This window comes from Chlorocebus sabaeus, chromosome 14, assembly GCF_047675955.1.
Source record: "Chlorocebus sabaeus isolate Y175 chromosome 14, mChlSab1.0.hap1, whole genome shotgun sequence".
Lineage (NCBI taxonomy): Eukaryota > Metazoa > Chordata > Mammalia > Primates > Cercopithecidae > Chlorocebus > Chlorocebus sabaeus.
In genome coordinates this window covers 32,370,270-32,397,522 of record NC_132917.1, presented here as the reverse complement: position 1 = coordinate 32,397,522, position 27,253 = coordinate 32,370,270, and the positions used below count along the sequence as shown (strand labels likewise).

General features: G+C 41.3%; 1 protein-coding gene across 1 annotated transcript in view; it reads right to left on the bottom strand.

The window, feature by feature from the left end:
• TTC27 (tetratricopeptide repeat domain 27) overlaps positions 1-27,253 on the bottom strand; it is a 187,607-nt gene that overhangs the window by 137,731 nt on the left and 22,623 nt on the right. Inside the window, exons 6-8 of the mRNA XM_007970975.3 lie at positions 13,147-13,311; positions 10,852-10,985; positions 5,018-5,130 (exon numbers count right to left, since the gene is read on the bottom strand). Coding sequence (XP_007969166.1) covers positions 5,018-5,130; positions 10,852-10,985; positions 13,147-13,311 — 412 coding nt within the window. The remainder of the gene's footprint in view (positions 1-5,017; positions 5,131-10,851; positions 10,986-13,146; positions 13,312-27,253) is intronic.

Here is a 27,253-nt window from a genome sequence, read left to right as displayed (position 1 = left end):
GTGTCACCCAGGTGGGAGTGCAGTGGCACACACTTGGCTCATTGCAACCTCCACCTCCTGAGTTCAAGGGATCCTCCCAGCTCAGCCTCCCGAGTAACCGGGACTACAGGGATATGCCACCATACCCAGCTAATTTTTCTATTTTTTGTAGAAACGTAGTTTCACTGTGTTGTCCAGGCTGGTCTTGAACTCCTGGACTCAAGTGATTGCCCACCTCAGTCTCCCAAAGTGTTGGGATTACAGGCATGTGACACTGTGCAGCCAACATAATTTATCCTCCTAGGAAAAAAGAAATTCAATATGTGCCACTCAGCAAAGAAAATGAAAAGAATTATTATGACACCAAGTCTTATTTATTAAACTCATGCTTTTAAAAAAATGTTTTTATAACAGCTGTCAAGGAGGCAGAACAACAGGCATTCTTAGATCTTGCTGATCCAGGATCAATTACATTATTGGTAGAATCATTTTAGAAAACAATTTGGGCTGGGCACGGTGGCTCGTGCCTGTAATCCCAGCACTTTGGGAGGCCGAGGCAGGCGAATCATGAGGTCAAGAGATCGAGACCATCCTTGCCAACATGGTGAAACCACATCTCTACTAAAAATACAAAAAATTAGCTAGGCGTGGTGGTGCACACCTGTAGTCCTAGCTACTCAGAAGGCTGAGCCAGGAGGATTGCTTGAACTCGCAAGGCAGAGGTTGCAGTGAGCCAAGATTGCACCATTGCACTCCAGCCTGGGTGACAGAGCAAGACTCCATCTCAAAAAAAAGAAAGAAACAATTTGGCACTATCTTTGTTAACATTCATATATACTCAACTCAGTACTTCCATCCTAGATATAGAGCCCAGAGAAATTCTTGAACAGATATATCAAGAACCAGATACATAAATATCCATAGTAATACTGTGTATAACAGGAAAAATCTGGAAACAATCCAAATGCCCAAAAGGAAAATGACAAATTGTTGTATAATCATCCAACAGAATGCTATACTGCAAAGTATATTGCAGCTACATATAACAACATGAATCACAGGAATACAATAATGAGAGAAAATAAGCACATCACAGAGGACTATATGTTTATTATAAGATACCACTTTTATAAAGCTCAAAAACAAGCAAATTTAAGCAACTGACTTATAAGCATACAAAACATGAAATTAAAATTTCTTTTAAAAGGCAACAAAATCACAAACATGAGATTCAGAATAACAGTTGACTTTTCACCAGTGTTAGTTTTATTATTAGACTATTCCAAATGGAATATTAAATATTCTTAATATATGGAAATATGAAATATTCCACATATAATTATAATATATATGGAATATATATATGTGGACATATAATACATATGGAATGTAATTCCAAATATTCCATATATTAATTTAACAAATTTTAAAGGGCATATAAATGTATATAAATATTCCATACATTAAGAATGAAAACAGGCCAGGCGCGGCAGCTAACGCGTATAATCCCAGCACTTAGGGAGGCTGAGGTAGGTGGATCACGAGGTCAGGAGTTCAAGACTAGCTTGGCCAAGATGGTGAAACCCCATCTCTACTAAAAATACAAAAATTAGCCAGGCATAGTGGCAAGTGCCTGTAATCTCAGCTACTCAGGAGACTGAGGCAGAGAACTGCTTGAACCTGGGAGGCAGAGGTTACAGTGAGCCAAGATCGTGCCACCGCACTCCTGCCTGGGCAAAAAAGCAAGAATCCATCTCAAAAAAAAAAAAAAAGAAAACACTGCCTTATAAAATAGTAACATATCTTTATAATTTTCAATACTGTTTAAGGATTTTATAAAGACAATAAATTGTTTATATAATAATTTTTAAATGAACCAATTTTTAGTGTTGGAAAAGAAAAAAATCAATGAATGGAATAGGAAAGAACTATGAAATGATTTTTTAAAAAACACCTACAAGACAAACACACATGAATGCATACAAGCAGTCAGGTAGAATGAAGTGTAAGAGAGGTGGGGCAAGTTCCAGCATTTCATCTTCAGGTAAAAATCCAACTCAAGCAGGAGGCCAGTGAACAGCAAGAGTTTAGGGAAGGAGCCTGAACCTATCCCCACTGTTGTACCAATCTACTATGTATAAGAATTTACCTTCTCAGGCTAGGCACAGTGGCTCACAGCTATAATCCCAGCACTTTGGGAGGCTGAGGCGAATAGATCACCTGAGGTCAGGAGTTCAAGACCAGCTTGGCCAACATGGTGAAACCCTGTCTCTACTAAAAATACAAAAATTAGCTGAGCATGGTGGCGGGTGCCTGTAATCCCAGCTCCTCAGGAGGCTGAAGCAAGAGAATCGTTTGAACCTGGGAGTTGGAGGTTGCAATGAGTCAAGATTGCACCATTGCACTCCAGCCTGGGACGACAGAGCGAGACTCTGTCTCAAAAAAAAAAAAAAATTCTGTCACTGGAATCAATAATGTTACAGGAAAATTGCTTTGGATTTAGAAACAGAACTCTGTATGTGTGATCCATTTTAAAATAAAAAGGAACTGTAGAACTGAATTCAACTTTTATATAAATGAAAACTTACTGTTGCATATATGAAGTAAAATGCTATGTGGTGAACACTGAAGGGTGAGTTCTACTGAATTAAAAGAATAAGATTTTGGCTGGGCGCAGTGGCTCACCCCTGTAATCCTAGTACTTTGGGAGGCCAAGGCGGGTGGATCACCTATGTCAGGAGTTCAAGACCACCTGGTCAACACGGTGAAACCCCATCTCTACTAAAAATACAAAAATTAGCCAGGTGGGGTGGCACATGCCTGTAATCCTAGCTGCTTGGGAGGCTGAGGCAGGAGAACTGCTTGAACCTGGGAGGCCGAGGTTGCAGTGAGCCAAGATTGCACCACTGCACTCCAGCCTGGGTGACAATACAAGACTGTCTTAAAAAAAAAAAAAAAAGAACAAGATTTTTTTCAAATGCTCCCTTTCTTAAATTGCCTATTACTAATTTAACTGGTATCAATATTATAGCTTTATGGGGGATTCTATTTTGAACATCAATAAATCTTTTGATGACAAATGGGATATTCATTTAGTCTAAAAATACCTTTCAAAGAAGTTTTTTTTTTTGAGACAGAGTTTCACTCTGTCACCCAGGCTGGAGTGCAGTGGCGTGATCTCGGCTCACTGCAATCTCTACCTCCCACGCTCAAACAATTCTCCTGCCTCAGGCTCCCAAGTAGCTGGGATTACAAGTGCCCACCACCACACCTGGCTAATTTTTGTATTTTTAGTAGAGACGGGATTTCACTATGTCGGCCAGGCTGGTCTTGAACTCCTAACCTTGGGTGATCCACCCGCTTTGGCTTCCCAAAGTGCTGGGATTACAGGAGTAAGCCACCGTGCCTGGCCAATAAAATGTTAGTTACAAAATAAAAGAATAACTTTGGAGAAGCCTAGCAAACACCACTTTAATCATGTGATCAAAGTTAACATCACCAGTAGATGAGCAAACCCAAATCATATTCTACTTGGTAGGATGCAATGAGAATAACAGAACTTCATTTCTCTGACATCCCAGCTAAAAACGCATAATGTGGCTGGGTGCAGTGGCTCATGCCTGTAATCCCAGCACTCTGGGAGATGGAGGTGGGCGGATCAGCTGAGGTCAGGAGTTCGAGACCAGCCTGGACAACATGGTGAAACCCCATCTCTACTAAAAATCCAAAAAAATTAGCTGGGCATGGTGGTCTGCGCCTGTAATCCCAGCTACTCAGGAGGCTGAGGCAAGAGAATTGCTTGAGCCCGGGAGGCTGAGGTTGCAGTGAGCCGAGATTGTGCCATTGCACTCCAGCCTAGGCAACAATAGCAAAACTCCATCTCAGGGGAAAAAAAAAAAATGCATAAGGTGAATCTAACTATTTAAAAAAAAAAAAATCAGACAAACTCAAATTGAGGAAAAGTCTAAAAATAATGGACTTGTAAATTTCAAGTGTCAAGATCATGCAAGTCAAGCAAAAATGAGGAACTATTCCAGACTGATAAAGGCTAAAGAGACATGACAACTAAATGAGACACATATATTCTAGACTGGATCTTTTGCTCTAAAAGAGAATATCTGGACAACTAGCAAAATTTGAATGGGGTCTGAGAATTAAATGATAGCAAAGTATGAATGTTAACTTTCTGATTTTGACAGCTGTATTGTGACTATGTACAAATATACACCAAATTCTTCAGGAATGATACAGTATCATGTTGGAAACTTACTTTTTTTTTTTTTTTTTTTGAGACGGAGTCTCGCTCTGTCGCCCAGGCTGGAGTGCAGTGGCCGGATCTTAGCTCACTGCAAGCTCCGCCTCCCGGGTTTATGCCATTCTCCTGCCTCAGCCTCCCGAGTAGCTGGGACTACAGGCGCCCGCCACCTCGCCCGGCTAATTTTTTTGTGTTTTTTAGTAGAGACGGGGTTTCACCGGGTTAGCCAGGATGGTCTCGATCTCCTGATCTCATGATCTGCCCGCCTCGGCCTCACAAAGTGCTGGGATTACAGGCTTGAGCCACCACGCCCGGCCGGAAACTTATTCTTAAAAGTTATTTGTATTGCCCTGCCCTTAAACATTTTTCACGAATTTGATATTATTTCTAATCAGAAAAAAAAGGAAAAACTATTTCGACCACAGATAGGGTTCTACAGTATTAAAAAATAATCCTATCCTTTGAAATGTAAATATCCTCAAATCTCAAAATAGTCATTCTCACCTGTCTTTAATATTTTATTAAGAATCTACTCCTAGCTAAAGCTAAACAAAGAAATTGTGCTTATAAAGGAAACAGAAGAATACATATACCAACTCATAGGAGATTCGTAATGTCTAGTCCTTTAATTGGCTCTCCAAGTATTTCCTCTTGATCTTCATAAGCACTAAAAAATTCCCTATTCATCCAGAATTCTTGGAACCTCCTTGAATGAAGATTCTCCACACGTAAGAGAATCAATATGCAAAGTGTTCAAAGTAGCCAAGTCAGTCATTAACTTACCAGATTCCAAGGATAATAGCGAGCTCTTCAGCACACAGATCGGGCATCTGGAACTGTTCACAATCTGCTAACTTTATGTCATTCAGAATGGTGTCATCATTGAGCTCAAGATTCTAGTGGAATACAAAAGAAAATACTTAAACCAAAAATTAAATTTTATTCATTCACCAAAATGGCATGTAATAAATTGCTAGAAAGGATAAAGTTAACTTACCTTGTCTACCTATGGTCAATAGGCTGTTTCTTGTGAAACACATATTTGGAAACAATTTACCTTCCAGCAATGAAAGATGTGCCATTCTATACCTCAAGAATGCACTAACAATGACAATAATAGGCAATAACAGCTATCATTCATTGAGCCAAGTATGCAAAAGCCCCTCTGCAGATAACTTGACATTTTTCAAATTCATCCTCACAATAATCACAGACAATAGGCATTTCTATCCCTATTTATTGATGAAAAACAAAGAATCAGATACTTGAAGCTCATCCAAGATCACACTCAAAGTATGTGACAGCATCAGGATTCAAAACTGGATCTTTCTATTCTGCCTCTAAATTCTAATCAAAAACATCAACTTCCCAACTCTGTGTCTCAGCAATATAGTGCGATCAGTTGAGAAATTTCTCACAAATAGCTTGTTATCAAGGATGGAAATGCCAAACTGACAAGTTCGTTCTAAAATTTATATGGAAATGCAAATGATCGACAATAACCAAAACAATTTTAAAAAGAATAAAATACAAGGAAGTACTTGATTTCAAGAATTACTATAAAGCCCAGACAGTATGGTACTGGCATAAAGACAGATATATAAAGTGAATGGAAAAGAATACAGTCCAAAATGTTAGACCCATGCATATGTGATGGATTGATTTTCAGTAAAAGTACCTAGGTGGTTCAGTAGATAAAGCCTTTCAATAAACGATATTAGAGAACTTTGGGAGGCCAAGGTGGGAGGAAGCTTGCGGCCAGGAGTTTGAGACCAGCCTGAGCAACACAGCAAGACCCTATCTCTCCAAAAAAAAAGTAACTAAATGATGTCAGAACAACTGGATATCCATTTGTAAAAAAAAATGACCCTTCATGTTTATCTCAATCATATACAAAAATTAAATCAAAGTTAAACACAGACCTTAATACAGAAGTTAAAACTAAAAAAACTTCTAGAATAAAACATTCAAAAAAAAAATTTGTAACTTTGAGATGGAAAGGCATCAGTCCTTAATTAGGACACAAAAAGCATGAATTATAAGAGAAAAACTTCATAAATTAGACTTCATCAGATAAAAAACTTCTGTTCTCTGAAAACATTGTTAAGAAGACAAAAAGTCAAGCTCCGGATCCAAATATATTGACAAAACATGTATCTGAAAAGGGACTTGTATCCAGAATATGGAGAACTCTTAGAACTCAATAAAAAGACAAACAACCCAAATAAAAAATCGGCAAAAGAGGCCAGGCATGGTGGCTCATGCCTGTAATTCCAGCACTTTAGGAGGCCAAGGTGGGTGGATCACTTGAGGTCAGGAGTTCAAGACCAGCCTGGCAAACATGGTAAAACCCCGTCTCTACCAAAAATACAAAAATCAGCCAGGCATTGTGGCATGTACCTGTACTCCCAGCTACTCGGGAGGCTGAGGCAGGAGAATTGCTTGAACCCAAGAGGTGGAGGTTGCAGTAAGCTGAGATCTTGCCACTGCACTCCAGCCTAGGCAATAGAGCGAGACTCCATTTCAAAAATAAAAAGAGAAGAGAGAAAAAAAAAAAAACTTATGTTCACACAAAGACTTACATACATATTTTCTAGGCAGGTTTATTAGTAATAGCTGCTAGAAATAACTTAAACATCCACCAACAGTTCATATTGGTATTTCAACATGGATGAATCTTAAAACCATTAAGCCAGACACAAAAGATTACATACCGTATGATTCCATTTATTGGAAATTCTAGAAAAGACAGATCTAATCTACGACAGAAAGCAGATTAGAGAGCAACTGACTGAAAAGAACTATGGGGGCACTCTTTGGAGAAACTTTTTTTCATTATAGTGGTGGTTACATGTGTCTAATTGTTAAATCTCAACAAAGTGTAATTCAAAATAGGTATACTTTATGTAAATTATTCCTCAATAATCTTGGGTGAAATTTTTTTCTAATTCAACAAAAAAATAAGGAAGACTTTAGGAGCTAAATGAAGCTAGACAGAAGCTGGGCGCAGTGGCTCATGCCTGTAATCCCAGCATTTTGAGAAGCTAAGGTGGGTGGATCACCCGACGTCAGGAGTTTGAGACCAGCCTGGCCAGCATGGTGAAGCCCTGTCTCTACTAAAAATACAATTCTCCAGGCATAGTGGCATGTGGCTGTAGTCCCAGCTACTTGAAGACTAAGGCAGGCTACAGAATGAGACACCATCTCAAAAAAAATAATATATATTTTCAAATTGTAACTTTTTTTTTTTTTTTGGAGAAAGTCTCACTTAGTCACCCAGGCTGGAGTGCAGTGGTGTGATCTCGGCTTACTGCAACCTCCACCTCCCGGGTTCAAGCAATTCTCCTGCCTCAGCCTCCCAAGTAGCTGGAATTATAGGCACACACCACCACCCCCGGATAATCTTCTCTGTTATTAGCAGAGACGGGGTTCCAGCATGTTGGCCAGGTTGGTCTCGAACTCCTGACCTCAAGTGATCCTCCCACCTCGGCCTCCCGAAGTGCTGGGACTACAGGCGTGAGCCACCACACCGAGCCACATTGTAACATTTCCAATCAGGATATATTTTGTAATCACTATAAATGGTATAGTAGTGTTCTTTCCTTTTCCTGAAAAATGGTTATTAAACAGATGGTGTATATTACAATCTAATAATGTGTTTGACACAAGGAAATATGATATATAACCAACTTAACAAACAATTATCTTCCACCCATGAGAATAAAGCTATGTTTCTATATAATCTATACCTACATCATACAACTTGTACTCCCATCTTCAAGTAGTAATTAACAAAGACCCTAAGATTATCTGAATGTATTTTATTTCACATATAAAACGATTAAATTCTGGCCGGTGCAGTGGCTCATGCCTATAATCCCAACAGTTTTGGGAAGCTGAGGCAAGTGGATGGCTTCAGCCTAGAAGTTCAAGACCAGCCTGGGCAACATGGTGAAACCCCATCTCTACTAAAACTACAAAAATTAACCAGTCTCATAACCTGGTCTCTAAATAGATAAACAGGTAAAACTTTTTTTTTTAATTTTTTTTTTTTGAGACGGAGTCGCACTCTGTCGCCCAGGCTGGAGTGCAGTGGCACAATCTCGGCTCACTGCAAGCTCCTCTTCCCGGGTTCACGCCATTCTCCTGCCTCAGCCTCCCAAGTAGCTGGGACTACAGGCATCCACCACCACACCCAGCTAATTTTTTGTATTTTTAGTAGAGACGGGGTTTCACTATGTTAGCCAGGATGGTCTGGATCTCCCGACCTCATGATCCATCCGCCTCAGCCTCCCAAAGTGCTGGGATTACAGGCATGAGCCACCGTGACCAGCCAAAATTTTTTAAATAAAATAAAATAATCCTGAAAAAAATTTCTGATAGTCACATGTAATATGTTAAAAATGTTAACCATATTGGACGGGCACGGTGGCTCAAGCCTGTAATCCCAGCACTTTGGGAGGCTGAGACGGGCGGATCACGAGGTTAGGAGATCCAGACCATCCTGGCTAACACGGTGAAACCCCATCTCTACTAAAAAAAAATACAAAAAACTAGCCGGGCAAGGTGGCGGGTGCCTGTAGTCGCAGCTACTCGGGAGGCTGAGGCAGGAGAATGGCGTAAACCCGGGAGGCGGAGCTTGCAGTGAGCTGAGATCCGGCCACTGCACTCCAGCCTGGGTGACAGAGCGAGACTCCGTCTTAAAAAAAAAAAAAAAAAAAAAAAAAAAAAAGTTAACCATATTAACCCTGTAACATGTGTTACATGGTTAATCCCAGCACTCTGGGAGTTGAAGCAGGAAGATTGCTTGAGCCCAGGAGTTTGAAACAAACTTGGGCAATATAGTGAGACATCATCACCATTTAAGAAGCAAGCAAGCAAGCAAGCAAACAAGCAAACAAGCAAGCAAGAAAGCAAGCAAGAAAGAACAAGCAAGCAAAAAAAACATTAAATTCTGTATTAAATTGTACATCATTTGTATACATTTCTCATAATACTTATCATATCCTATTTATCACCAGGAGATAATTTTCTTTTTTTTTTTTTTTTCAAAGGGAGTTTTGCTCTTGTTGCCCAGGCTGGAGTTCAATGGTGCAATTGCACTCATTGCTCATTGCAACCTCCACTTCCCGGGTCCAAGCAATTCTCCCACCTCAACCTCCCAAGTAGCTGGGATTACTGGCACGTGCCACCACAACAGGCTAATTTTGTTTTTTTGTTTTGTTTTCTTTTTTTGTTTGAGATGGAGTCTTGCTCTGTCACCCAGGCTGGAGTGCAGTGGCGTGATCTCGGCTCACTGCAAGCTCTGCCTCCCGGCTGGATTCACACCATTCTCCTGCCTCAGCCTCCTGAGTAGCTGGGACTACAGGCACCTACCACCACGCCCGGTTAATTTTTTTTGTAGTTTTAGTAGAGACAGGGTTTCACCATGTTAGCCAGGATGATCTCCTGACCTCGTGCACCCACCTTGGCCTCCCAAAGTGCTGGGATTACAGGTGTGAGCAATTGCACTTGGCCTAATTTTGCATTTTTAATAGAGACAGGGTTTCACTATTTTGGTCAGACTAGGCTCGAACTCCTGACCTCAAGTGATCCACCCACCTCAGCTTTCCAAAGTGTTGGGATTACAGGAATGAGCCACCATGCCAGGCCAATCACTGGGAGATAATTTTCTATAGGACAACTCCACATCAAAAAACAACAAACACAGCAGGGCACGGTGGCTCACGCCTGTAATCCCAGCACTTTGGGAGGCCGAGACACGCAGATCACCTGAGGTTGCAAGTTCGAGATCAGCCTGACCAACATGGAGAAACCCCGTCTCTACTAAAAATACAAAATTAGCCAGGCGTGGTGATGCATGCCTGTAATCCCAGCCACTTGGGAGGCTGAGGCAGGAGAATTGCTTGAACCCGGGAGGCGAGGTTGCATAGAGCTGAGATCACTCCACTACACTCCAGCCCGGGCAATAGAGTGAGACTCCGTCTCAAAAAACAAAAAAGAAAAAAAAGTAATTGGGGGTTCCTGGGATCAGAAAACACATGCATAAATGCTAAAGGGCTTCATGGAAGCAGCTAGAGTGGACTATAATTAGGTAAACTGACCAAGAGTCATAATTGAAACTAAAGAAGAGAATTCATTAGACATGTCAAATAAACATACTAAGGCAACCACCACCCAATAATGGCAGAGAAACAAAAGCTCGATCACAAAACTAGTGAAAAGGAATTCTGATAATCTGTTTATATATTTAGAAAAAGCCTAAGAGATTCCAAGAGAAGACAAACACAAGGAAACAAACATGACAGCAGATAGAAAAATTGGTCTCCACCCAGGATGCCTTTTGAATTTCTAAAAGAGGGGTAATATATAACTAACTGCATTACTAATTCATAGTTACTGAATTCTAGAAGAAAAGGACTATTTATCTCTATATACGGGTTAGGAAAAAAGACAGTTTAAACACGGGTTCTCCCTGACCCATAAACCTTGAAAAGGCAAAAGAAAGAATAAAATGAAGTCCGTCCCCAACCCACTCAGTGTTTCTATGGTACTCACCTATTGAAATTGTTAGATTCAGGTATTAATTGAATGTAATAACTTGCAATCCTACTTGCCTTGGTTAAATGTTCCTGAGGAGTGGGTGCTGGAGTGAATTCACAATTTGAAAGGACATCCCCTTCCCTTCTTACATCTAGAATCAGTTGTGCCACATAATTTTCCTGGAACCGTGTTCTTTTTCCCAAAGCACCTGAAAAAACAATAAAATTATATCTACTGAGTTACCTATCAGATCTACTGTACAGTCATGAAGAGCAATATTTTCAGAGTGCTTTAGAGTTTACAAGATATTTTCTCCATTTCACATAAGAAAGTCCTGAGGCCCAGTCTCAGGTTTTAAATGACTTATAAAATTAGAAAGTCATTAAGCTCTGGTATCAGACTCAAACCCAGGATTTCTGCCACTAGATTCCACGTACTAATTATTGCTTCAAACTACCACCCTTTGAAAAAAAAAAAAAAAGTAACACATTGAGCATTGTAGGTAGAAGAACTATTATTATCTCTTTTTCACAGATGACAAAAACAAAAGTTCTAGAGAATACAATCACTTGTTCATGATCACAGGGCTTCTCAGCATCAGAACTAGAGCTGAAAGACAGGATCTTTTGGTTCTAAATCAACAGTTTATTACACTATCTGACTTCATGTAAGACCAAAATTTTTTCATTATGTCTCTGAAATAACTTGCTGCAGAATAGCTGTTTTCAAACCACTTTAAGGGAAGCAAAAGTCCCAACATCCACTCTCTGGACAAGGTCAGATTACAAAAACCCTTGATTACAGAGACCAGTCTAGGAAGTCTGGATTTTACCCTGTTATGAGTCTGGCTCTAAATTATATATTAACCTTTTAAATATGTTATGCAAAATATAGACACTGAAATTGTTCAACATAGCTTACTATTTCATTTTTATTTTATTTATTTGTTGTTATGAGACGGAGTCTTGCACTGTCGCCAGGCTGTAGTGCAGCGGCACGATCTCGGCTCACTGCAACCTCCCACTCCCTGGTTCAAGTGAATCTCCTGCCTCAGCCTCCCGAGTAGCTGGGATTACAGGCTGGTGCCACTATGTCCAGCTAATTTTTGTATTTTTAGTGAGACGGGGTTTTGCCATGTTGGCCAGGATGGTCTCAATCTCCTGACCTCATGATCTGCCCGCCTCGGCCTCTCAAAGTGCTGGGATTACAAATGTGAGCCACAGCACCTGGCCACAGCTTACTTTTTATAGTAAGGCTATAGATGAGTGGAAAAAAAGAATAAACTGATTCTCGTATTTGTGCACACCACACTTGTATTTCTAAGTTCTTCAACCCTAACTTAGAAAACAAAATATGAAGAACTAGCTAGTAAATATACCAACATTTAAGTATTATGCCATCAAAAGTCCCAAAAAAGCCTCCTAGGATCAAAATATTTAAAAACATAACTTCTGAAACTAACCTCACAAGATACATTACATATATTTTCATATACAGACAACTTACACATGGCCATTGTTCCAGCTGATACACGGCCATTGTTCCAAGTTACAAGCTCAATATTAAACAATTTTACCCTCACACACAATGTAACAAAAGGTAGCTACAATCTGAGACAAGCCCACAAAATCATGTTTATTCATAATACATCGGAAGGATTTTACTTATAGAACTAGCTCGATAAGAAGCAGAGAATGTGGCTGGGAGTGGTGGCTCACGCCTGTAATTCCAGTACTTTGGGAGGCCGAGGCAGGCGGATCACTTGAGGTCAGGAGTTCAAAACCAGCCTGGTCAACATGCTGAAACCCCATCTCTACTAAAAGTACAAAAAAAAAAAAAAATTAGACAGGCGTGGTGGCGGGCACTGTAATCCCAGCTAGTCAGGAGGCTGAGGAAGGAGAATTGCTCAAACCCAGCAGACTGAGGTTGCAGTGAGCTAAGATGGCACCACTGCACTCCAGCCTGGGCAACAGAGGGAGACTCATTCTCAAAAAAAAAAAAAAGCAAGATGGAAGGAATAGGTGGGTATTTACAAGAAAGGGCAATGCAGAGAGGCCAAACTTAGTCAGGAAAGGCCTCTATGGGCCCATCCCCCAAAGGCTCAAAAGCATGTTTCTGTACTGCCTAGCTGCTATTACTAACACGTCTAAATAGATCAGTGCAATAAATGGAAAACTCTAGAAATAAGGAAAATATATCATTTCAAATTTGTTATAAACTATAAATTTGTAAATGAAACCTTTAAAGTCTACATTTGTAAAGCAAATAGGATATAGAAAATCAAATACCAACATACAATACAAACTGCCAATGTATACAGTTTTATCATAAAAATAAAATCAATTATCCACAAAAAATAAAAGTCTTACCTGTCAAATCAATTTGTAATTGGCTGATGTTCTTAGCAATATTCAACTGATCTTTTGCTTTTCTGTACTCATAATAATATAAAAACACATATGCACATTCCAGATGGAACTGAATAGCCAAATATCGACCTGAATCATCTACGAACAGATTCTGTAGTTTCATCACTGTAAGACAAAAGATAAAACATTAAAAATTATGAGAATAAAAATATATTAATGTGGAAAATAGAGTCTATAAAACATAAAGTATATAGTACATAGTCTCTGTTGTTAAATAATTTTAAACGTTAAGACGTGAGGAATACAGGAACACTAATAGTTACCAGCCAGCATTCTCTAAGCACTTATATGCTCCAGACATGAGCTAAGGACATTATGTACACTATCTCCTTTATTCCACACAATCCTGGGAGATGATTCATAACCTTGCTCTTTCTCAGAGGATTTGTCTAAACCACGCAAAAAAAAAAAAAAAAAAATTTGGTGAGGGGACGGGCGCAGTGGCTCTCACCTGTAATCCCAGTACTTTGGGAGGTTGAAGCGGGCAGATAACGAGGCCAGGCGTTCGAGACCAGCCTGACCAACATGGTGAAACCCCATCTCTACTAAAAATACAAAAATTAGCCAGTATGGTGGCGTGCGCCTGTAATTCCAGCTACTCAGGAGGCTGAGGCAGGAGAATCGCTTGAACCTGGGAGGCAGAGACTGCAGTGAGCTGAGATCGCACCACTGCACTCCAGCCCGAGCGGCAGAGCAAGACACTGCCTCCAAAAAAAAAAAAAATGGCCAGGGGTGGCTGGCTGTCAAGAAGGCCAATAGGAACAGCTCCGGTCTGCAGCTCCCAGAGAAATCAAGGCAGAAGGTGGGTGATTTTTGCATTTCCAACTGAAGTACCAGGCTTATCTCACTGGGACTGGTTAGACAGTGGGTGCAGCCCATGGAGGGCAGGCCAAAGCAGGGTGAGGCGTTGCCTCACCCAGGAAGCACAAGAGTTCTGGGAACTCTCTCCCCTAGCCAAGGGAAGTCCTGAGGGACTGTACCATGAGAAACGGTGCATTCTGGCCCAGATACTAAGCTTTTCCCATGTTCGCAACCCGCAGACCAGGAGATTCCCTTGGGTGCCTACACCACCAGGGCCCTGGATTTCAAGCACAAAACTGGGCAGCCATTTGGGCAGACACCAAGCTAGCTGCAGAAGTTCTTTTTCACACCCCAGTGGCTCCTGGAATGCCAGCAAGACACAAGAGCCATTCACTCCCCTGGAAAGGGGCCTGAAGTCAGGGAGCCAAGTGGTCTAGCTCAGCTGATCCCATCCCCATGAAGCCCAGCAAGTTATGATCCACTGGCTTGAAATTCTCGCTGCCAGCATAGCAGTCTGGTCGACCTAGGATGCTCCAGTTTGGTGGAGGCAGAGGTGTTCGCCATTACTGAGGCTTGAGCAGGTGGTTTTCCCCACATAGTGTAAACAAAGAATCTCTGGGACACAGCTAAAGCAGTGTTTAGTGGGAAATTTATAGCACTAAATGCCCATAGGAGAGAGCAGGAAAGATCAAAAATTGACACCCTAACATCACAATTGAAAGAACTAGAGAAGCAAGAGCAAACAAATTCAAAGGCTAGCAGAAGGCAAGAAATATCTAAGATCACAGCAGAACTGAAGGAGACAGACACACGAAAAACCCTTTGAAAAAAATCAATGAATACAGGAGCTGGTTTTTTGAAAAGGTTAACAAAATAGATAGACCACTAGCCAGACTAATAAAGAAGAAAAGAGAGAAGAATCAAATAGATGCAGTAAAAAATGATAAAGGGAATATCACCACTGATCCCACAGAAATAGAAACTACCATCAGAGAATACTATAAACACCTCTACACAAATAAACTAGAAAATCTAGAAGAAATGGATAAATTCCTGGACACATACACCCCCCCAAGACTAAACCAGGAAGAAGTCAAATCCCTGAATAGACCAATAACAAGTTCTGAAATTGAGACAGTAATTAATAGCCTATCAACAAAAAACAGCCCAGCACCAGACGGATTCACAGCCAAATTCTACCAGAGGTACAAAGAGGAACTAGTACCATTCCTTCTGAAACTATTCCAATCGATAGAAAAAGAGGGAATCCTCCCTAACTCATTTTATGAGGTCAGCATCATCCTGATACCAAAACCTGGCAGAGACACAACAAAAAAAAGAAAATTTCAGGCCAATATCCCTGATGAACATCGATGCGAAAATCCTAAATAAAACACTGGCAAACTGAATCCAGCAGCACATCAAAAAGTTTATCCACCACAATCAAGTTGGCTTCATCCCTGGGATGCAAGGCTGGTTCAACAGATGCAAATTATTAAATGTAATCCATCACATAAACAGAACCGAGACAAAAACCACATGTTTATCTCAACAGATGCAGAAAAAGCCTTCGATAAACTTCAACACGCCTTCATGCTAAAAACTCTCAATAAACTAGGTATTGATGGAATGGATCTCAAAATAATAACAGATATTTATGACAAACCCACAGTTAATATCATACTGAATGGGCAAAAGCTGGAAGCATTCCCTTTGAAAACTGGCACAAGACAAGGATGCCCTCTCTCATCACTCCTATTCAACATAGTATTGGAAGTTCTGGCCAGGGCAATCAGTCAAGAGAAAGAAATAAAGGGTATTCAAATAGGAAGAGAGGAAGTCAATTTGTCTCTGTTTGCACATGACATTATCGTATATTTAGAAAACCCCATGGTCTTAGCCCAAAATCTCCTTAAGCTGATAAGCAACTTCCGCAAAGTCTCAGGATACAAAAACAATCTACAAAAATCACACATATTCCTATACACCAATGATAGAGAGCCAAACCATTAGTGAACTCCCATTCAAAATTGTTACAAAGAGAATAAAATACAACTTACAAGGGAAGTGAAGGACCTTTTCAAAAGGAGAACTACAAACCACTGCTCAAGGAAATAAGAAAGGGCACAAACAAATGGAAAAACATTCCATGCTCACGGATAGGAAGAATCAATATTATGAAAATGGCCATACTGCCCAAAGTAATTTATAGATTCAATGCTATCCCCATCAAGCTACCATCGACTTTCTTCACAGAATTAGAAAAAAACTACTTTAAATTTCATATGGAACCAAAAAGAGCCTGTATAGCCAAGACAATCCTAAGCAAAAAGAACAAAGCTGGAGGCATCACACTACCTGACTTCAAACTATACTACAAGGCTACAGTAACCAAAATAGCATTGTACCGGTACCAAAACAAATATATAGACCAATGAAACAGAGCAGAGGCCTCAGAAATAACGCCAAACATCTACAACCATTTGATCTTTGACAAACATGACAAAAACAAGCAACAGGGAAAGAATTCCCTATTTAATAAATGGTGTTGGGAAAACTGGCTGGCCATATGCAGAAAACTGCAAATGGACCCCTTCCTTACACCTTATACAAAAATTAACTCAAGATGGATTAAAGACTTAACATAAGACATAAAACCATAAAAATCCTATTAGAAAACCTAGGCAATACCATTCAGGACATAGGCATGGGCAAGGACTTCATGTCTAAAACACCAAAAGCAATGGCAACAAAAGCCAAAATTGACATATGGGATCTAATTGAACTAAAGAGCTTCTGTACAGCAAAAGAAACTACCATCAGAGTGAACAGGCAACCTACAGAATGAGAGAAAAGTTTTGCAATCTACTCATCTGACAAAGGACTAATATCCAGAATCTACAAAGAACTTAAACAAATTTACAAGAAAAAACAACTCCATCAAAAAGTGGGCGAAGGATATGAACAGACATTTCTCAACAAAAGACACTTATGAGGTCAATAAACATATGAAAAAAAGCTCATCATCACTGGTCATTAGAGAAATGCAAATCAAAACCACACTGAGATACCACCTCATGCCAGTTAGAAGAGCGATCATTAAAAAGTCAGGAAACAACAGATGCTGAAGAGAATGTGGAGAAATAGGAACACTTTTACACTGTTGGTGGGAATGTAAACCAGTTCAACCATTGTGGAAGACAGTGTGACAATTCCTCTAGGATCTAGAACCAGAATTACCATTTGACCCAGTAATCCCATTACTGGGTATATACCCAAAGGATTATAAATCATTCTACTATGAAAACACATGCACACATATGTTTACTGCAGCACTGTTCACAATAGCAAAGACTTGGAGTCAACCCAAATGCCCATCAATGATAGACTGGATAAAGAAAATGTGGCACATATACACCATGGAATATTATGCGGCTATAAAAAAGGATGAGTTCATGTCTTTTGCAGTGACACGGATGAAGATGGAAACCATCATTCTCAGCAAACTAACACAGGAACAGAAAAACAAACACTGCATGTTCTCATAGGAGTTGAACAATGAGAACACATGGACACAGGGAGGGGAACATCATGGTGGGTAGGAGACTAGGGGAGGGATAGCATTAGGAGAAATACCTAATGTAGATGATAGGTTGATGGATGCAGCAAACCACCATGGCATGTGCATACCTATGTAACAAACCTGCATGTTCTGCACATGTATCCCAGAACTTAAAGTATAATAAAATAAAATTTTTTTAAATGGCAACATAAGGTGTTGATGCAAAGTACCATGAATATGCAACAGTTAAACATATTTATGTAGTATGAAAATGTATGCATGGAAGAAACTGGTTAGAACCAAATATCAAATTGGTAAGAAAAAGAAAAAATAAAGAGTTGTACTTCAATGAGACCCTTAAAAAAAAGAAAAAAAAAAAAGAGGCAACACGGAAAATCTGATGATGAAGAGGATATCAGTTTACAAGTTTGCTTCATAGAGAATGTAGAATTTCTCCCTTGAAAGAAATGGGGAGGCTGGGCATGGTGGCTCACGCTATAATCCAAGTGCTTAGGAAGGCCCAGGCGGAAAGACTGCTTGAAGCCAGGAGTTCACGACAAGCCTGAGCAACACAGAGTGGCTTCATCTCAACAAAAAAATAAAAACGTTAGTCAGGCATGGTAGAGCATGCCTGAAATTCCAAGTACTCAGGAGGCTGAGGCGGGAGGATCATTTGAACCCAAAAGTTCAAGGTTGCAGTGAGTTATGATTGTGCTACTGCACTCCAGTCTAGGTGACAGACTAGACCCTGTCTCTAAAGATCAAAGAAAAAGGGAAACAGATAAACATCCATATGTCCAATACAGTATGAACATCAAATAAAGAATAAGTGAATATTAGCTTGGCAGTCAGATTCCAATTTATTTCTCTCAATATCTAAGATGAAAAGAATGGAGGATAATAACCTAGTAAAACAGCATCTGAAATAAAATGACTGTCAAAATTAATTACATATAAAGACAGGCTAGTTGACATACACCAAGTAACAAGGGTGTCTAACAGGTACCCTTGTCCAATTGATCCCCCAAACAGAATTCCCTTCTATAATATCGCTGACAAACTATATCTCACAAATGTTTCCAATATGTTAGCCAGCATTTCACAAAATAACCTACCAGAATGAATACATAATGAATGAATGGAACACAAAGGCTGATGACAGTTTTCCCATCATTCAAACTGAAAGAGAAGTGATTTTTACTGATATCTACTCTGCCTAGCAATGGGTATTTTACATGTTGTGTTATTTAATTCTCACAATGATGTATTGGAGGCTGACATTATCGCCACTTAATTCATTATAAAATTGAGCTCAGGCTGGGCACAGAGCCTCACACCTACAATTCCAGCACTTAGGGAGGCTGAGTAAGAGTATCACTTGAAGCCAGGAATTCAAGACCAGACTGGGCAACATAGCAAGACTACATCTCTACAATAAATTAGTCAAGCATGGTACTATGCTCCTGTAGTCCCAGATACTGGAGAGGCTGAAGTGGTAGGATCGCTTGAGCCCAGGAGGTTGAGGTTGCAGTGAGTTATTATTATACCACTGCACTCCAGTCTAAGCATCAGAGCAGTCTCTGAAAAAACTTTAAAAGGCCAGGCACAGTGGCTCACACCTGTAATCCCAGCACTTTGGGAGGCCGAGGCGGGCGGATCGTGAGGTCAGGAGATCGGGACCATCCTGGCTAACACGGTGAAACCCCGTCTCTACTAAACGTACGGGCGTGGTTGCGGGGGCCTGTACTCCCAGCTACTCGGGAGGCTGAGGCAGGAGAATGGCGTGAACCCGGGAGGCGGAGCTTGCAGTGAGCAGAGATCACGCCACTGCACTCCAGCCTGGGCGACAGAGCGAGATTCCGTCTCAAAAAAAAAGAAAAAAATTTTAAACAGGGTCGGGTGCAGTGGCTCATGTCTGTAATACTAGCACTTTGGGAGGCCGAAGCAGTGGATCACCTGAGGTCAGGAGATTGAGACTAGCCTGGCCAACGTGGTGAAACCCCGTCTCTACCAAAAATATAAAATTAGCTGGCCGTGCTGGCACGCTCCTGAAATGCCAGCTTCTCAGGAGGCTGAAGCTGGAAAATCACTTGAACCCTGAAGCTGGAGGCTGCAGTAAGCTGAGATAGAGTCACTGTACTCCAGCCTGAGCAAAAAAAGAATGAAACTCTGTTTCAAAAAAAAAAAAAAAAAAAATTAAATTAAATTAAATGAAATTAAAATTAAAAAAAGAAAAGAAAATTGAGCTCAGTTTACTGACTAGTCACCTCATTAAGTAGCAATGCCAGGATGTGAATCCAAGCTTGTAGGGAAAAGGGGTACGGAGAAGTTGTCAGGGGAAGGATAAAGGTGCAGAGCTGATGCTACAAAAGCCCAATCTACTTTATCACCTATAATCTGGCAGAAACACCTACAGCTAAGAAACAGACACCCCTTTGTCTTTATGTGAGCTGAAATTTAAATGGGTCTAAAAAAGAAAGACAGTGTTTTTCTATAGTCCACTTAAGAGATTCTCTGGAGTCAAAGAGAGTAAGTCAAGATGCACATGCCTCACCTCAGAAGGCACATAGGCATCCTAATGTGAACTTCACTATGAAAACCCCTGAATAGATTTCATCCATGCAAACCAAACCCAGGAAAAGCTGGATTCAATAATACTTAATGCTCTTGATGAGGGCTTCTTTTTTTTTTAATGTTCTTCTCCTTTTGTCTGCCCATTATTCCTGAGTGTCTAGTCATTACTCTCAGAAATATAATAACCTTCTATGACCTTAGTACAATTCACAAGTGACACAATTTTGCTTGGCTGCCAATGACAGTAATCTTCCCAAAATGTTCTGGATGCAAAAATCAAGGGATACAAGGGTTGGCCAAGGTTCTTAAAAATCTTCTCTCAAGTATCATGGAAAGGACATTTACTGCATTTAATAAGGCTTACTAAGTTGTGATAGCTCAGGTAGGTCTACTATCAAATTTAAACTGTACTAAGAATACATAAATAAGTCACACAAATGCCCTAAGTTGGTTGTATGTATCTATCTTCCCTCCCATCTACCTACCAACTTTTCTGCCCACCTATCTATACATATGTATATATGCATGTACTATCAGTATAACTGGCTTTGTGATTGTACTTCCGTGCTTTCTCTGCATTATCTTATACGTTCAGAGATCAAATGTTGGATAAATAAAGTAGGGGAGCTCGGGCATGATGGCTCATGCTTGTAATCTTAGCACTCTGGGAGGTCAAGGCGGGTGGGTCATCTGAGCTCAGGAGTTCGAGACCAGCCTGGCCAACACAGTAAAACCTCATTTCTACTAAAAATACAAAAATTAGCTGGGCATGGTGGTGTGCGCCTTGTAGTCTCAGCCACTCAGGAGGCTGAGGTAGGAGAATTACTTGAGCCTGGGAGGTGGAGGTTGCAGTGAGCCAAGATCATACCACTGCACTCCAGCCTGGGTGACAGAGCCAGACCCAGTCTCAAAAGAAAACAAAAAAAAAGAAAAAAAGAAAAAGCATCCATACCTACCTCATAGTTCACCTAAAGAACCGCAAATACAAAGTAAAAATCTTAAGACGAGCAAAAGAAAATAGGTGGACTAGTTACACAGAAAGAGCAATTGGACCAATACTGATTTCTCAACACCAACGACGGAAACCAAAAACATAGGCCAGGAGTGGTGGCTCACGCCTGAGGTCAGGAATTCAACAGCCTGGCCAACATGGTGAAACCCTGTCTCTACTAAAAACACAAAAATTAGCCGGGTGTGGTGGCCTGCAATCCCAGCTACTAGAGAGGCTGGGGTGGAAGAATTGCTTGAACCCAGGAGGCAGAGGTTGCAGTGAATGTAGATTGTGCCACTGCACTCCCACTCTAGCCTGGGCGACAAGAGTGAGACTATCTCAAAAAAAGAAAGAAAGAAAGAAGACAGAAAAGTATCTTCATGGTGCTGCCTAGTCAACAGTTCAAGGAGAGAAACAAGAATATCTCCAAGCAAACAGAAACAGAGAGTTTATCACCAAGATATGCTTGTTCAAGTGGAATAACTGCTAAATTATTTTACATCACTTTTAGCATACAAAAACGTAACTTTTGAGTTTCACCTGCCCTAAGTGGAAAGAATAATGAGAAAACGTTGCCCAAAGGCAGATGAGAAAAGAGACAAAGGCTACGACCTGACACAGCAGTTTCAAACTTCAAAAAATCGTACATTTTCAAAGTTTGGAAAGTAAGAAGGCCCAATCTCTGTATGAACAAGTTTAAGAAGGATTGAGGCTTTTATCTATTTTTAAAGCTTCCGACATAGAGTAAAAGTTGAAAGCTGTCAGAAGTATTCAGCAGAAAAACTTTCCAATGTAATTAAGCTACTGATGAAGACATAAAACTCTGAGGAAAAAAGAGCAATGAAGATAGAGAACTGCTGTTTCCCCCAGAGCAGTACAGTCATCCAAACATCCACATTCTCCTGAGAAGCTGAATTTCATAAATATCGGACAAGCATAAAGAAAAACAAATAACGTCTCCAGGTAATACCTGCATAGAGATACAGATTCAGAAATAACAATAGTATGGAAGATGATGGCTTGAAATATATCTGAACCCAGGCCAGGCACAGTGGCTCACACCTGTAATCCCAGCACTTTCGGAGGCTGAGGCAGGCAGATCACTTGAGGTCAGGAGTTTGAGAGCAGCCTGGCCAACATGGTGAAACCCCGTCTCTACTAAAAATACAAAAATTAGCCGGGCGTGGTAGTGAGCACCTGTAGTCCCAGCTGCTTGGGAGGCTGAGGCAGGAGAACCGCTTGAACCCGAGAGGCAGAGGTTGCAGTGAGCCGAGATTCCACCAGCACATTCCAGCCTGGGTAACAGAACAAGACTCCATTTCGAAAAAAAAAAAGAAAGAAAGAAAGAAAGAAAAAAAAAAGAAATATATTTGAACCTGCAAAATGAGGAAAAGTTACAGCTGGTAACTCTGGATTAGAATAAAAATAAGTAGGGGTCGGGCATTGTGGCTCACACCTGTAATCCCGGCACTTTGGGAAGCTGAGGTGGACGGATCACTTGAGGTCAGGAGTTCGAAACCGGCCTGGCCAACATGGTGAAACTCCATCTCTACTAAAAATACAAAAAAATTAGCTGTGCATGGTGGTGGGCGCCTGTAGTCCCAGCTATTCGGGAGGCTGAGGCAGGAGAATCGCTTGAACCCGGGAGGCAGAGGTTGCAGTAAACCGAGATTGCGCCACTGTACTCCAGCCTGGGCAACACAGCGAGACTCCGTCTCAAAAAAAAAAAAGAAAAGAAAAAAAAAGAAATATATCTGAACCTGCAAAATAAGGAAAAGTTACAGCTGATAACTCTGGATTAGAATATAAGTAGGGGCTGGGCGAAGTGGCCCACGCCTGTAATCCCAGCACTTTGTGAGGCCAAGGCGAGCAGATCACTTGAGATCAGGAGTTTGAGATCAGCCTGGCCAACATGGTGAAACTCCGTCTCTACTAAAAATACAAAAATTAGCTGGGCGTGGTGGCGGGCGCCTACAATCCCAGCTACTTAGGAGGCTGAGGCAGGAGAATCACTTGAACCTAGGATGTGGAGGCTGCAGTGACCCAAGATCACGCCACTGCACTCCAGCCTGGGCAACAGAGCAAGACTCCGTCTCAAAAAAAAAAGTTTGTGACTGTTTCAAATTTTAATTGTTCCAAGGATTTTCTTGATAAGCCATGAAAACCAGGGAGGAACATGGCCTATCATGTCTAAATAGGAAAGTGCTTCCCAACTCCAACTCATTTCCTCTAAAAAAATCCTCTTCCTGCTATACTTTGCAAGCTTCATTTCCTATTGCAGACCCCTCTAATTTTTCATTCGTTCTCCTGCCTCTCTCCCTTCCCAACTATCTCCCTCTCTTCCATTGTATAACCTTTAATCCCTATCGATTGAGTTATTAGTGATTCTTAGAACTGTGCTAGATCAGGCAGGGCACAGTGGCTCACACCTGTAATCTCAGCACTTTGGGAGGCCGAGGCGGGCGGATCATGAGGTCAGGAGATCCAGACCATCCTGGCTAACACGGTGAAACCCTGTCTCTACTGAAAATACAAAAACTTAGCCGGGCATGGTGGCGGGCGCCTGTAGTCCCAGCTACTTGAGAGGCTGAGGCAGGAGAATGGCGTGAACCTGGGAGGCGGAGCTTGCAGTGAGCTGAGATCATGCCACTGCACTTCAGCCTGAGCGACAGAGCAAGACTCTGTCTCAAAAAAAAAAAAAAAAAAAATTGTGCTAGATCTTACTGCAAGGTTTAAGTCCTACTCTTCCCTAAAAATGGGGTGGGGTAGGAAGAGCTAGGTAGCTAAGAAGCAAAAACACACTATTATTATTGAATGAGTCAATATGCAGTTAGTTTGATTCTAAATTGTGTGCCATTGACCAAAAGTAGCAGAGGGGGAAACCCATAAAGATTGGATAATTGAACAAACCTCATCAGAAGGGTGGGGCCGTAAAAGATGGGTAGAATTTGGCTGCAACCTCACATCAAGTTTGTAAGGTTTACCAAGGAGGGTCTATGTGTGTCTTATCCATGGGCATAGGCCCAGCACCTATCACAACTCAAATAATATCCTCGGTGTGAGCAAATATTCTAAAAACCCTTTCGTGGTGATCACCAAGGAGATGAAAATCCAGCATCCTCATGATCTAGCTCTTCCCCATCCAGAAAACCTCATCAGCTGAGACACACGCCCTTCACACTCTGCTCTAGGCATTCCAAACTACTGCAATTCCCAAATTCACAAAGACGTTCCAAGTCTCTGTACCTCTCTTTGTACATAGTACAAGTCCTTTCCAAGTTCTCTACCTAAAAAATCCCCACCATTCTTTAAGATTCAGTGCAAGTATCAGCCACTTGGTGAAGCTTTCTCTGACCTCCTGGTTCAGAACAATCACATTCTCTCCCTTATTCCTTACTCTGCATTACCTGTTTGTCCTACCTGTATTTTAGTCCTTATCTCACTAAGTTCACTGATATCCACAGCACCTAGCACAGTGTCTGAAACACAACATGCACTCAAGAGTTTATTAAATTAAATATCAAATTCAGCAGGAGATAGAAGGCAGGTCAAAGATAAAACTGGGACTAATTAAAAATTTCCTCATTAAGGCCGGGCGCGGTGGCTCACGCCTGTAATCCCAGCACTTTGGGAGGCCGAGGCGGGCGGATCACAAGGTCAGGAGATCGAGACCATCCTGGCTAACACGGTGAAACCCCGTCTCTACTAAAAATAGAAAAAATTAGCCAGGCGCAGTGGCGGGCGCCTGTAGTCCCAGCTACTCGGGAGGCTGAGGCAGGAGAATGGCGTGAACCCGGGAGGCGGAGCTTGCAGTGAGCCGAGATTGCGCCACTGCACTCCAGCCTGGGCGACAGAGCGAGACTCTGTCTCAAAAAAAAAAAAAAAAAAAAAAATTTCCTCATTAAAAACATAAGACATTATGAAATTGGCATTTAGAACACTCAAGCCAGTACTCAATAGCAGTGTTGTTCAATGCAACTTTCCCTGACGTTATTGAGCAGTCTACAGCTGCACTGTCCAGATGGCAGCCATTAGCTACATGTGGCTTCTGAGCACCTGAAATGTGGCCAGTAACTGAGGAGCTGAATTTGCAATTTCATCTATTCTACTTTATTTGAATTTAAGTAGCCATACATGGCTAGTAGCTACTATATTGAACAGTACAGCTCTAGTTAGCAGAAATACTGCATGAAAGTGACAATATAAGATTTTGTAATTAATTTTAAAAGTACTGGGTGACAGAGCGAGACTCTGTCTCTCAAAAAAAAAAAAAGTACTTTGTAGCAATCATTAATCTTAACAATGAAATGAGCTCCTTCACCAAGTAATCTCTGAAACTGTCCAATAAAAAAGGGGATAATTTTTTAGACACAAACTTCCAAGAGTCCACCATTAGTATGAGTGAGAAGCTGGACTACAAAACGTCACATTACTTTATACCTGGAAAGAATTCAAAGATTATTTTATAAGGAAGCAAACCTTGGTTTAGAAGTCAAGTGAACTGCTTAAGTTCACATAGGGAATCAAGAACTAAAAGCTAGACTTTAAAATGCTATGTCAGGCTGGGCATGGTGGCTCATGCCTTTAATTCCAACACTTTGGGAGGCCGAGGTGAGAAGATCCCTTGATGCCAGGAGTTCAAGACCAGCCTAAGCAATATAGTGAGACTTCTAAATTTTAAATTTCTCTACAGAAAAATTTAAAAACTAGCCAGGCAGGCCAGGCACAGTGGCTCACTCCTATAATACCAGCACTTTGGGAGGCCAAGGTAGGCAGATCACCTGAGATCAGGACTTCAAGAGCAGCCTGGCCAACATGGTGAAACCTTGTCTCTACTAAAAATACAAAAAAACTTGGCCAGACGTGGTGGCAGGCGCCCGTAGTCCCAGCTGCTTGAGAGGCTGAGGCAGGAGACAATCACTTGAACCCAGGAGATGGAGGCTGCATTGAACCGAGGTCACGCCATTGCACTCCAGCCTGGGTGACACAGCAAAACTCCTTCTCAAAAAAAGGCCAGGTGCAGTGGCTCATGCCTGTAATCCCAGCACTTTGAGAGGCTGAGGAGGGTGGATCATTTGAGGTCAGGAGTTGGAGACCAGCCTAGCCAACATAGTGAAAACCCATCTCTATTAAAAATACAAAAATCAACCAGGCATGGTGGTGGGCACCTGTGATCCCAGCTACTTGGGAGGCTGAGGAAGGAGAATCTCATGAACCTGGAAGGCAGAGGCTACAGTGAGCCAAGATTGCGCCATTGCACTCTAGCCTGGGCGACAGAACGAGACTCCATCTAAAAAAAAAAAAAACGTAGCCATGTGTGGTGGCACGCGCCTATAGTCCCACCTATTCAGAAGGCTAAGGTAGGAGGATCACTTGAGCCCAGGATTTCAAAGTTGCAGCGAGCCGAGATCGCACCACTGCACTCCAACCCGGATGACAGAGCAAGACCCTGTCTCAAAAAAATAGTAATAACATGAAATGCTATACCCTGTTATCACCTTAATTGTGATTATTTCACAGGTGTATACATATACAACATGTCATAAATTGTACACCTTAAATATGAGATCTTATTGTAGGTTAATTAAACTTAAAAAAAAAAAAAAAAAAAAAAAAAAAAGCTGGCCAGGCACGGTGGCTCACGCCTGTAATCCCAGCACTTTGGGAGGCTGAGGCGGGTGGATCACGAGGTCAGGAGATCGAGACCATCCTGGCTAACACAGTGAAACCCCGTCTCTACTAAAAATACAAAAAACAATTAGCCAGGCATAGTGGCAGGCACCTGTAGTCCCAGGTACTCAGGAGGCTGAAGCAGGAGAAGGGCGTGAACCCGGGAGGCGGAGCTTGCAGTGAGCCGGGATCGCGCCACTGCACTCCAGCCTGGGCGACAGAGTGAGATTCTGTCTCAAAAAAAAAAACAAAACTGTTTTTTAAAAGGCACACTATATCCACTATTACACCATCTTTGGCTCTACCTCATAGTTGTGAGGAATAAGCTAGTTAATATAATTAAAGACTTCAAAGAGGGCTTGATATGGTGTATACACTACAGAAATGTTAGCTGCATTATCAAAAGCAAGGGAAAGCGTTGGCAGGACTTGGAGTAAGAAACTCCACAT